The sequence below is a fragment of the Phoxinus phoxinus genome (genome assembly GCF_949152265.1).
Source record: "Phoxinus phoxinus genome assembly, chromosome: 10".
In the NCBI taxonomy this organism is placed as follows: Eukaryota; Metazoa; Chordata; class Actinopteri; order Cypriniformes; family Leuciscidae; genus Phoxinus; species Phoxinus phoxinus.
In genome coordinates this window covers 4,287,538-4,301,305 of record NC_136885.1, presented here as the reverse complement: position 1 = coordinate 4,301,305, position 13,768 = coordinate 4,287,538, and the positions used below count along the sequence as shown (strand labels likewise).

Here is a 13,768-nt window from a genome sequence, read left to right as displayed (position 1 = left end):
ATGAGGTCTTCATTCTCTCTTCATGAGAGAATATTTAAAGTGAATATGTGATTACTACAATACTAATTTCTCTCTAAATATGATATCAAAATTTGAAGGTGTTAAAAAACACATTTAGACAAACTGACCATTAACCTGAACTTCAGATGCCAATTTATTTATTCACTCAACGGTCATGAAATCAAACGCACAGGACGCGACACGATCATCGGACGTTTCTAACTTCTTATGCTGCCTCACTTTTGAAGCTTTTGGATGGAGCCAGTGTTAACTACCCCAGTGTGTGTGTGTGTGTGTGTGTGTGTGTGTGTGTGAGCCAATCATAAACGAGCCGTTTACATATAAACAGTTTTGGGGAAAGTTACTTTGAAAAGTAATGCATTACAATACTGCGTTACTCCCTTAAAAAGTAACTAATTACGTTACATAGTTACTTTTTAGAAAAGTAATGTGTTAGATTACTTTTGCGTAACTTTTTTTTCACCTGGGTTGGGCTTGTTTTTTAAAAACAAAAAAGTTATATTTTTGGCCAAATGTAAAGTCCCTTTCTCACCAAAAGTGAAATAATAATCCTCAGGCTGAAGGAAATGCAGATTCACTCCTGAGAAAAAAGTGTAACACTTACTTTACCTATAAAAACAAAATCTATAGTCATTTTTGCTTATGGTTTAACTGAATCATCAAAGGCCAGAAGTACATTGGTCAATAAAGTGAGATTAAATGCATTCAAATGTATGTTTTATTTAACATATTTAGTTATTGGAGGTTTGCATAGTATTCTGATTCTGCATTTAACTGATTTTATTAATTTTGAGGAATATTAAATATTTTTTTGTGCAAGTGAAATGCACACATTTAGTCTAGAACTACAATAACCATCATGTTCACACACTCACACACACACACCGGCTCTGCACTTAATTTTCTCTCAACATGGGGACAAGAGAGCTTGTCAGTCAATAAATGGTAAAACAAGGTAACTCTTTTTGAAAAAGTAACTCAGATATTTTAAAAGTAATGCGTTACTTTACTAGTTATTTGAAAAAGTACCGTAATCTGATTACGTAACCACAGTTAGTCTACTTGTAATGAGTTACACACAACACTGCATAAACATCTTTTTCTGACTGTATTTGCTTCTGTATTTGGTTCAATAAACCTTGACTCACATCATAAGAGGAAAAACCGTGTATTAAAGACTGACTGATGAATTAAAACCCATTAACAGCTGAGCCTCACATAACAATAAAGAAGACGCAAAACAACTCAGCAGGCATGACTAATCGATCTACTTAAACTCAAGACTTCGCCAATCAACGAGTCACCCTTGCCGGTCTTGTGAATCTGAACATACCTCGTAGCTCAAGCATGACCACACGGCTGTCATTATGATTGACACACTGATGACTGTAATTAAAGGAGACCCACTGTAAAGCCTAAGCCACGGCCAGCATGTCCTCTAGCTCGGCGAGGAGGTTGTTGTGCACTTTCCTGTCAAAATTAAGCCTACCCTATTTGCTAAAGTGAGTTTTTGTGAGCCTCTTTGCTTTGGACTCCTGTTGGTGAAAAGAGGTTTTCACAAGTCTATCAGGTTTGGATGGACATTATGTCTTCAGTAGAGATGTCAAAAGCTCTGGCACTTTTAGTGTCAAGTCAATGAAAAAAGCAGGGTTGAGTCACACTTGGTTTTGAATATGGACGTCAAGACATGCATGACATAAATGTCTGTATGAATATGAATTCAAAATGTAACTTGTGTTAATGGTGGTTCAATTGTATAAGTTTCTTATTTTAAATGAATTAGACATGCTTTTTGATGACTAAGGGCCAATCCCAATTCTACCCCTTACCCCTTCACTTACCCCTTCCCCTCTGTTTTGCTCGTGCACGTGGAGGGGTAGGGCTGTCTCAATTCTCTTTTGGTTGGAGGGGAAGGGCTAGGGGGAAGGGCCAGATAGCCCTTCAAACGAAGATTTTTCGGGACCACACTTCAAACGAAGGGGTATGAGAAGTGTCACTGCATACACCGGCTACAGACGCAAAATGGCTGCCCAAGCAAAAAATTTGACCATAAATGTAAGAATTGTTGACTTTAATAAGTATTTTAACGACAAATAATGATTTGCTTTATGTTACATTCAATCTTGTGTTCATATTTACGGTCAGTCCCTTCAAAGAAACGTTTGTAAAAAAATCTCTTCTCCCCCGAACAAAGCACACAAGCTATTGGTGCGTTCAAGTCATCTCGTAAAGATCGTATTTATGAGTTGAACGCACATGAACGCCACACAATGTCGTATTTCACACAGTTTCACACAGTAAATAAATAAATAGGTCAAAATAGGACAAACATAGGTCTGTACCTCCAACGTGTTAATACAACACCACAGAAAACAAGTCCTGTGCATCTTGGAAGTTTGTGATAAACATCGGCGCATCTCCAGTGACGTAGGCGACGACGTATAATGACGTGTAACGGTGTAGTAGTGGTGTCCCATTTCTTAGGGGAATATTTTCACCCCTACGCCTTGCCACTCTGTTTCAAGGGTCAAGGGGAAGGGGAAGGCGAAGGGTTAGGGGTAGACGAAGGGGAAAGGGGTAGAATTGGGATTGGGCCTAAAATTGAATAATTGGAATGGGAGAAAAAAATATGGAATCCAGAATTTAACGCTCTGGGGACAGATTGGGCGGTACCGCCCAAAATTGCATACTTTTACAAATGTGTAATTATCTTAAAAACTATTAATGATAGAGAGGTGCGGCCTTTTTTGCCGCCTTTCTCAGATACCGCTGAAAACAGTGATATCCAGTTTGTATATATACACACTTCCTTGTAGCGTAATACCACTGCGTAAAAAAGCCAATGAAATCGATGTTGTTAGGCAGATTCCACGCGCAACGACAATGGAAAAATTGGCGCTGGGAGGAATATTTTTCTTACCCAATCAGAGGAAGGTTACATGACGTATTCTAGCTAATCAGAGGACTCCGTAGCCTTGCAAGGGATGGTAAGTGACAACCATCCCTTGTACAAACAGCGTCGAGTGGAGAAGGAGACATAGAGCGAACGGAGCGGAGTATTACAAAGCGCAAACAATTACAAATGTCTGTCAAGCCAAGGGTTTGAAAATATATTTTTTTTGTTCAAGAACTTTTCACTATTGTTGTGTGAGGTGTGATTTTCAGTAATAAATGACAAAAATCTAATTTTCGGTATTGAAATTCTCTAGTTTATTGTAAATTTTTCACTCATACTTCCTTTATAAACACATTACATGGTGTTCCGTCTCCATTACATGTGGTTTATAAGCCCAAATGTAAAAATAGAGAAAACGGACCAAAAAGGGCTTAGTCCCCAGAGGGTTAAAAAAAAAAACTGCATTTAAGAAAAAATAAAAGATTTCATAGGGCCCTTTTTGTACTGGTTTATCATTATCTGCAGGGTTTCTACACATTTTCCATTTAAAAACTCCATACTTTTCCAGACTCAAATTTCCAGACCTCATTCCAAATTATTTTTTCAGACCATATTAAACATAAATGGTTCGCACAGCATTATTTTTGGTAAAAATCATCCATAAATTATTATAATTTTTTCTCTGTTTTTCATTGGTTTTCTTAAAGTGATAACATGCGTTTGCATGATGAGAAGAAACCTAAAAAGCTTTATAACTTGCTTATATTCACTTCTGAAACGACTACTGTAAATGTGGTTTGATGTTGCATGATCACACAAAAAGGTGTTTATTCATCAACTGAAAACAGCATAGACTGAAATATTGAAATATTTAAGAATTGATTTTTGGTTAATTAAAATAAGAATAGATTAAAATCGAGACATTTACATTTTTAAGCCAGCCTGTGTGATGCACTTAATTTGTAGAAATTCTTAATTTTATATTTTAGAAAACTGATTAGAGGAATAGTCTGGAAAAACAACTTCCCATACTCTGATTTCTTTTTCCCTACAATTCCAGACCTGGAAATTACTCAAATCAGATTCCATACTCTTACACACTTTTCCAAACGGCATAGGAACCCTGTAACTGGTATATTGGCCACCAGTGCAAGGTGTTTTGCGTTGGTATGTATCCAGCTAGCTTAATGCCAATATTTTTGTCTGATACGATAGTCTTAGGCCGTGTGTCCACCAAAGTGTTTTTAGCCAGCTGAAAACGCTAGGCGCTCTGATGAAAACGGCGAGCTATGTGCGCTTGAGAGCGTTTCGGCAGCATGTTTTTTTTTCAGTTGAGACGCATCGTTGCTATGATACAGAATATCCGTTGGTCGGTGTGGTATTAGTCCCGCCCCTCCTCCACTGTGATTGGACGGTTGAGTAAAAGGTGACAGTGATGAGTGGGGCGTTTCACCCAAAGTTGAACATTCTTCAACTCTCGGCGACCTGTAAAAAACGCAGAGCGCTCAGCGCCTCGTTGCGCTCATGGCGTTTTAAAACAATTGAAAAAACACGCCAAACGCGTGAAAAAAACGCTTTGGTGGACACACGGCCTTAAGTGGTTTTGACTTTAAATTTAAATTATTTTATATTAAATGCTTGTCATGTTGTGGACAAGAAACATGTCAGACTACACGTTGCTTCATAACCAATGATCGCTTGCCATCTTTAACGACATTCGTGATGTCATCGAGAAGGAGTAACTAGCGAATGACTTCTGGAAACAAGAGCGTAAACACGCATCTAATGGAGCAGTGTGTTAGCCTAATGCTAATATTCCAGTACTCACTGGTTTGCTGAAACACCTCCGCTATTGTTCGCCAGCCCCGCATTTATCTTTTTTCACTGAGTTGTGGAAGTCCCTCGAGGAAATATCATAAAGACTGGATTATTGTTTGCATATCTCCACAAACCTTTCCTCCTTTGCATAATTCCCCCTAGCAGCACCAATGCCCTCGTCTCTCTTTCGTTATGCCATGTTTGAAAGCTGTGTACGTTAAGAGTTTATGTGCTCCTATTGGTCAATGTCACACATCTGACAGAGAAAAATATTAAAGGAACACTTCACCTCTGGAAAGATGAATGTGTATTTAAAATGGGTCATTTATGTAGAATAAATGTGAAATTATTTTTGAATTTGGAGCCTTCTAGACTGAGAAAAGCCAGAAAATGTATTTTTGGCTTATGGGGATGAAAGACAACAACTCCCAGAATGCACTTGCTTCGCTGCCCTAGGAGGCCACGCCTACCGGTAAGAGATCACAGTAAACAAGGCTATGCTACTAGTGAGTCTCCGTGAGTCTGCCCAGTATTTTGATGTCGACCAAAATGTCCAGGATTCGGCTTTTGCGTTCTTCAGTCGCCATTCCTCATGTTTACTGTGACGAGCAGGAACGAGACTGACGGCCGCGGAGAACGATGCGAGCCCGGTGGCGTGATTACTGATGAGTGGCGCCGGCGCCTGTGAGACGCACCGGTCTCGTATCTCTCACGGAGGAGCGGGAATTTTCCTAGCAATGTTAAAACGCACATCAAACGATCACTTGTTTAGCGTTCATGTAAACACTACATTCAGATTCACCAATCGGAATGAATTCAGTTAGATTGAAACAAAAGGTGTGCATGTAAACTATGAATGCGACTGCAGAAAGCAAAAGCCGAATCCCGGACATTTTGGACGATCTCGACGGCCGGACATGTCCGGGAAAAAGAGGATGGTCACCTCTACTACTCAGCTTTCTCCACAGAATAAGAAACTGTTAGCTTACCTTCCAAATAAAGAATGGCTGACACTATATGTACATTCTGTGAGTGAGATCCCTCTATGGGCGGTTTGAAAACATGCGGAACAGCGCCTTCTACTGGATAAATGATGAGCTAGTGTTTGTAGTCTTACCCTTATTCAAAGAAATTTGACTTCCTGCTTTTTATGACGCAAATTGACGATTTTTGCGTCATAAAAAGCAGGAAGTGGAACACTTAAATCCTTATTTCTCCCATCTCAGGGGAAAATAAGGGAATAAACCATGACCATTCGAAAATGTGACTGGGTTTCTAAAGATACAAAGTCTAATGCAAATGGGTGAAGTGTTCCTTTAAGCATGCTAGTCTTTCTGTCGTGACACCATTGGTGGTCCACTATGACACACTATACACACAATCGATTCTTGCGTCCTGAACATAGACTGTGAAAAAATATGGGCGTAGTGTCCGTGACGTCACCCGTATGTTTCTGAAGACCATTTTTTAATGGACCATTTTTGGGCAGAGACGGCCGTCGCCATATTGGCCGCGCGTCACTCCCGGATAACCGTAAATGTGCAGCGAGGCGGATTAGCTGAGGTGACGTCACGCTAACAGACGCTAGTAGTGACATCAGCGGCAATCCACCTGTCAATCAAGTGGTAACGCCCTTAATTATGCAGAACTTTAAGGCTTAATATAATTTAGTTATAAAAAGTTATACAAAAATTCACCCCCCTCATAGTCGTCATGAAGGGCAAAATTAGCATTATAGACCAAAACCACTTTTTTGTACCAGGCTGTAAACGTTTTTTTTTCTGCTGTAAAGGCATTTTAACATGGGGGTTTATGGGATTGACTCTCTTTTAGAGCCTGTCTCTAGTGGCCAGTGGATGAAGTGCAGTTTAAGTCTGTGTGGGATCGGAAGACCGGAAGACCGTAAACAAAACACAAACATAACTTGCTGCTGCAAAAGCGTCACATGCTGCATCTGACACCGTTTGGAGGAGATTTCAGGCATAAAGTCATCAGTCAATATGAAGAGGAGAAATGATGGTTGTGAAGAGCTCATGGAGTGTGAACACAAGCACTGATAAATGTCAACAGCTGTAAATAAACCACCACTGACCTCGTCCAGCTCCGAGATGAAAATGGGTTTCTCCTCAAACCCGATGGGCATGGGATCGTTGGGGGGGATCTGAACCTCCTCGTACATCTTATTATTCTCTCTTCTGATGCCCTCGGGCAGCAGCATCTGCCGGCACAGCGGAGAGGACATGATTACACAAAAACACATACAATCAAACCTTCATCATGCATTAGCTCACGGCAACAGTCACAGACTAAACGTTGAGGGCTGTGGCCACCAGTGTGCTTTATTACCGCTGAAGTTAACTGAACACGCAGAGCTTCAGTGATATGAAATATCCATCATAACTCAAGCAGCACTTCTTTGTATAGTTGAATGCAGTGGGTTGAGCTAGGCTTGCTATACATTCTCTTATGGAAATCATTATAGAATTAGGAGAATAAATATCTAATTTTAGCACGCTGCATTTCCTCCAGCTCCTATAATTACAACTCATTTTCACCAATCTGAGAGCATATGCCAAACTAATGAATGTGTCATAATCAGCTGTTGATCACAGTAGACAGCATCATGCGTCATCATATCTGGCAATGCTACTCATCTTAGTCACATATTGTTGTTCTAAACACACAGCCAGAGCCAAAATCATTGTGAAAATCATTGTTTTGTCATTGTAAGTATTCAAATAGTGCTTATTATTATTATTAGGAAGCAACTTCACATACAGATGAAACTCGAAAAATTGTAATATCGTGCAAAAGTTAATTCATTTCAGTAATTCAACTTGGTTGAAAAAGGTGAAACTAATATACTATATAGACTCATTACATGAAATTTCAAGCCTTTATTTGTTATAATTGTGATGATTATGGCTTACAGCTTATGAAAACCCCAAATTCAAAATTAGAATATTGTTTTCATAAATGATAATTGCCACAGTCTATTTAAAGCTACACTGTGTAATTTTAAAGTTGATTCTTAGCAACAACAAAAAAAACTTTGTTCTTTCAAAATTATATGTGCTCATGCATGTGTAATTACTTCCAACAACTAATCAAGTATTCTCGTAAATGTAGAATCTGCCATACGGGCGAGTCGTTCGAACGGCGGCGGCCGTGTTGCGCCTCCATCTTGAAAATACATTAGCCAAAGAGGGACATACCTGGAAATTCAAGCTTCACCTTTCACGCTTTCACACTCAGTGGCACCGTGACGAATGCGAGCGGGAGATTAACGATAGCACTGCTACTTTACTAAGATTAGCTTGCATTCTTTGGGAAGCGGATAGCTGATGTTAGCAATGAAATGGTACCAAAATAACGAAAACTATTATTTGCTTTACATAGAGGTCATAACCTACATGTTAACTGACTAAATAACTAAATGCAATTTGTAATAGTTTTCTAAAGTAACCTCATCACTTGAAGGAACACTCACGGATGAAGTCGACCTAGAAGCCATGTTAATCTTGGACTAATATGGCCTCAGAATGGGAGGGGCTAGAAAGTAATATTCAGTTGGTAGTAAGATCTTACACAGTGTATCTTTAAGATGTTTAATGAATATAAATAAATCATTTTAAAACAAATGGTTTGAATGAATGATTCAATGACTCCATTGTTCCATTATCTACTGAATGAATCAGTGTTGTTAAACTAAGCTCTTGAATGAATGAATGATTCAATTGAAAATATATTTTTTTAACAGTCACTTGACGCCAACTGGTGGCGCAACAATGCAATCGTTATTTGAAGCGCCATATTTCAATAAATGATTTGCTCTATTTTGCAATCGCTACCGTTGACATCAGTGTTGATATACGAACTATAAACTTTTATCCCAGTTCTTCTGTCATAATATGAATATTTGTAATTGAAATAATGATACTGTGTGGTTGAAAAGACTGTTTGTGAAGCGGTTTAACACCTAAACATGATAACTGCTCTCTCTGGATCAGCGGCAGCGCCAACGAGATCTGAATTCATGTTTTTATACAGATTTAATAGACATTGCCGAATCATTGTCATTTAGGAATGAGATCAAAAGGGTGTTTGAATCGAGATGGCGATCTTTTAACGATTAATCGTGCAGCTCTACCACACAGTGAGCAACACCACATGCGCACTAGAAAGCACTGGCCCTAAACCACCTGCCCCCCCGCCCACCCGCAGGAAAAATACCCACATTAATTCATTTCAATCGCTGGAAGAAGGCCTGCAGCAGGAATTTTAATTAAGACATCATAAAAACTGGATTAAAAACAAAGGCTCTGGGTAATCTAGTGTGTGATAATGTGATATAATTGAACAGATTGGCATGATGCAGAGTAAACAAAGCACTGGGGAGAGATTTGGTATTTAGGAGTGGAGATTTATTTCTCCTCTGTGTCCTTACACTAGAGTCAGATTAGCGGTGTGCTTTTACCTTGGATCCTCCGACGAATGCAGAAGTCTTGATGGCTTCAGTGTAAGAATCATAAACGTGAGGGTATCGGATGCGTTCGTAATCTCGGTGCCGTGCTCCCAACACCGGGGAATAGCGTGCCGTCAGCAAGGCCTGCTCCCTACACACAAACACAGAGATGCACATCAACAGACAATCGAGACTCAAACGCAGAGCAGCATTTCTCTGAACACCGAACACAGAGAAATACGAGAGCAGATGTTTCTGATAATATAACTAATAGCAAGTTCTGAGCCGTTTAAAATAGTCATCTATCATTGAAATATCTGCAACAAATCATATTAAACCCTTATGAAAAAAAGACGTTTATAGACATGTTTAACATTTACATAAATATAAGACGGCATGCTTAAGGCTCATGGGACACTTTGTACATACTGGAGGCAAAATGCAGAAAGCTTTCTCAAAATCGCAAGCTCCATTGTGATTGGTTGACTTTAGGGAGTAAGGGTGCTCAGATGAGCACTTGGGATTAATATAATATTATATAATACAAATACAATATATTTATAAATAAATGCAAGCACTTCATGTGAGTAAAACAGTAATTTGAAGTAAATAAATTACTTTATTTAATGCGTATTTATCATAGACTGTAAAAAAATATGGACGTAGTGTCCGTGACGTCACCCGTAGGTTTCTGAAGAGCATTTTTGAAGCCTAAAGTGGGCGGAGCCGGCCGTCGCCATCTTGGCCTCGCGTCACCGCTTGTCACTCCCGGATAACAGAATATGGGCAAAGAGGCGGAGCTGAGGAGCCTGGCTATCTGAAACCACGCCCACCTAGCGCGACGTTAGCTCCATAGCGCAGGCTTGGGAGCTAATGCTATGTGCTACTCACAGTACCAAGTCTGCAACTGCACAGGGGCTCGCGCTAAAGTGACACTGACAGTTGATGATTAAAATCAGAATGCCAATTAAAAAGGTCCTGTTTTTGCCCTTCGAAATAATGTAATAGTTAAAAGACATAGCTACAAGTGAGACTGTGTATCGCGATTCTGTACAGCTATTCTGCTAGTTGAAAATGTATTATGCAGTAACTTTACAATATTACTCCGAGTGTGTGTGTGTGTGTGTGTGTGTGTGTGTGTGTGTGTGTGTGTGTGTGTGTGTGTGTGTGTGTGTGTGTGTGTGTGTGTGTGTGTGTGACCGTGATTGTGTGCATACATGTCAGTCACTCTTTTATTACAGTCTATGGTCCGTCAGCGCGGCATCGCTCGTCAAGTTCGTAGAGAGCTTTATTATTCAGTCCATTTTAAATTCTGCTTTTGGCCGCATCTCAATTCTCAAATTGGTCAAAACATAGATATATTACCTATGAAGTTCAAGTAAATGCGCTAGAAATCCACGCTCATTCAAGGATGTGCATTTATTGCATGGACGGAGAAACACAGACACCTGCAGGATTTCATCTGTAAATAATTAAGCATGTTATAATCTGTTCCAGAGCAACGGCACCGCAGAACGAGTGACGCCTTTATATCTGAAAACTCCAAAAAGCAACGAAATCGTCAGACATCCATTAGTGCATGTTCACAGAGGAGAACAACTGGAATACAGCGCTGGTTGTTCTCTCGAACGACACTCGACGACAGCGGCGGAATCCAAAGCCGTGGGCGAAGTAATGGGTGTATTAAATTATATGAAATAATCCCGAATAAAAGCACAAACACGGCAGAGATGGCAAGATCAGCGGCTGGAATTTGCTGAGGTGAAGTGACGGCTAACCGGCTAGCATTTACATCAGCGGGAATCCACCTGTCACTCAAAAGTGGACACACCCTTAATTTTGCAGAACTTTAAATATTAATCAACTAAACGGGTGAGTTATAAAAAAAAATCACCCCCCTCACAGTTGTTATGAAGGGAAAAATTAGCTGTATAGACCAAAGCCACAGAGAGAACCAGGCTGTAAACATGTGTTTTTCTGCTGTAAAGTTGGGCATTTTAACATGGGGGAGATACAGATTTGACTCCCTTCTGCAGCCAGCCTCAAGCGGCCAGTCGACGAATTGCCGTTTAATTCACTTCCGTGTTGGTTTCAAGAGAGAGACGGGGAGGTTGCCGCTGGGTATTTATGCATTTATTTCTAGATACTAATAACTCAGTTACTAATAACTCAAATAAATATTTAGACACGTTGGTATCAGAGCTGCAAAAATTGCAAACCTGATGTAAAATAGATTTTTTATTTTAAATAATGCCACTCAAACAATATTTTGATTGACCTGCAAATATTTTCAACCTTTCGATCAACTTTTTTTTAAAGGTTAAGTACCTCACTTTACTGACACTTTGCAAAAAATAAAAAAGGGAGTTTCTGCCCGTATTTTACACCTCATTCATGCACAGCGCCACCTATGTAAGCATGACAGATCATTTATTTTATGTTTCATTCACTTGCATTCACACACACATTTAAATACAGGATAGAGTGTAGAATTAGTTTCTTTCTAAGTCATATTTGGTCAACTCTGCCTAAATCTGATATGGCAAAAAAACACGTTTGGCTAATAGAGAATTTCAATTTGGCTTAAATTGAAATATGGAGGAAAGTCTCATTATTGTAGTTTAAAAAGCTTAAAACACAAGCTTGAACATTTAATATAATTAAAAGAAAACCAATCTAGTATGATCACCTCTGCATCTGATCCAAATTCAACTTGTACCACTGTAGTTGAGGACAAGAAAAATATTCATGACACAGTTATAATGGCCTCATGACAGCCAATCTCAAAACCAACCACATGAGAGTTTAATAATGTTAACCCATTAAGCTAAGTGGTTTCTTAAGTTTGATAATTAATCTGCTATGTCATGTTTATGACATATTTATGACAGGTTATGATGTATTGGTTTATGTCAAGTTGTCATAACAAAGACATCTCAAACAATGTCATATTTGCATTAAAAATGTCATAATTGAGCAAATAACACTTAATGACAGTTGTCATAAACATGCATAAAACTTCCTTCTTATTCATGACGTGTGTCATGTCAGTCTTATGCACACCCCTTCAAGTAAAGTGTTACCGAATAAACTTTGGGTTTAAGGACACACGTCCCAACAGAACCTGATCTGAGTGTATTCTGCTCAGCGATCAGATTCGCACAAGCGTTGAGGTCATGAACCACGTGACAGTGAGCGGCCGTTCACAGAGACACAGAAGCTCTTCTTGAGCCCTTGAGCTCTCAGGATTATATTTCAGAGTTTAAAATGACACAACTGATTGCCTGGCTCAAGTGCTCTGCTGTAAGTCAGTCGTTAGGACAATCGTTAGTGTCCTTACACTGTTTGAGAGAGACACCTTTGTCTCCTAATACATGAAGGACAATCCTACACGGATACGGCTCGACTGAAGCCTCACTCAAGCTCTTTGTACTCATACAATAATGATTAAAATTGTTCAAAGTCCCCCTGTAGTCAATAATTGTATCATGCATTAATAATTATTCATGCATTAAAATAGCTGGAATGTAACTCTACACTCTTGCCTCATTTAGTATATGCGCATATGAATATGCAAATGAGCCCCGCCTCCACTCACTCACTCACTCAGAGATCCACTGGTTGACGATCACACGTTGATCTGATTGGTTACAAGGTAGTGTGTGACGTCAGAAACACCAGCGATTTCAAACCGTGTTTTTGAGACTGTCTTTGGTTCACTGCAGTTTTAAGCAGAAAATACGCGTGTCGACTTATGAATTTGTACGTGGTTTATCTTAAAGCATATTAAAAACACCACATAGACATATAAACAGCATTAAAAGCTTGGGGGACTATAAGCTTCGTAAAAATTAGATGCTTCACAACAATATTCATTTTCGGACAATTTTTTTAATATCTTTTGCTTTAGTTTGTCAAAAAGAAAATATCAATTTCAAGTTTCCAAACATTCCCTTTTGTAAACATTTTAATAATCCAGTGAGATTCTTGCATGAACAACAGAAAGTATGACCGAGATCTTATCCCACCATCAGCGAGAGATTGCATGAGGCAACTGAGATAAATCAACATTAAAAAACATCTATAGAAAACTGCACTTGACTCCTCCAAGATGCTTGGAACAACTTTAAGTGAACCTTGATAAATAAAAACTATCAGAGGGTTTATACCAACTCAGGGACGCTTGCTGTGTTTTCCTCTTTTTTGTTAACTTTTTTTAAAAAAAATGTAGGACTTTTAGAAGCACATATACTCCTAAATACATTTTTCAGGTGTATTTGTAATGAGTGAATGATGTGATGTGTCGAGTTCTGATATTTAATTTTTAGTACATTTTCATTCCCCTTTAAAAGATTTGAAGTCGTATCCCAGCTTATGTGTCAACCGTTACAGTCATAACTATTAATCACCAAAGTAAAATATGATTCTATTACAAAGAAGAAATTATCATTATGAGACTATCATCCTTTCAGGCAGTAAAGTATTCGGGTAAAGTAAAACTCTCCTGTGTGTGTGTGTGTGTGTGTGTGTGTGTGTGTGTGTGTGTGTGTGTGTGTGTGTGTGTGTGT

At 39.0% G+C, this 13,768-nt stretch overlaps 1 protein-coding gene across 1 annotated transcript in view; it reads right to left on the bottom strand.

The window, feature by feature from the left end:
* ascc3 (activating signal cointegrator 1 complex subunit 3) overlaps nucleotides 1–13,768 on the bottom strand; it is a 264,538-nt gene that overhangs the window by 199,940 nt on the left and 50,830 nt on the right. Inside the window, exons 7-8 of the mRNA XM_079626050.1 lie at nucleotides 9,213–9,351; nucleotides 6,828–6,953 (exon numbers count right to left, since the gene is read on the bottom strand). Coding sequence (XP_079482176.1) covers nucleotides 6,828–6,953; nucleotides 9,213–9,351 — 265 coding nt within the window. The remainder of the gene's footprint in view (nucleotides 1–6,827; nucleotides 6,954–9,212; nucleotides 9,352–13,768) is intronic.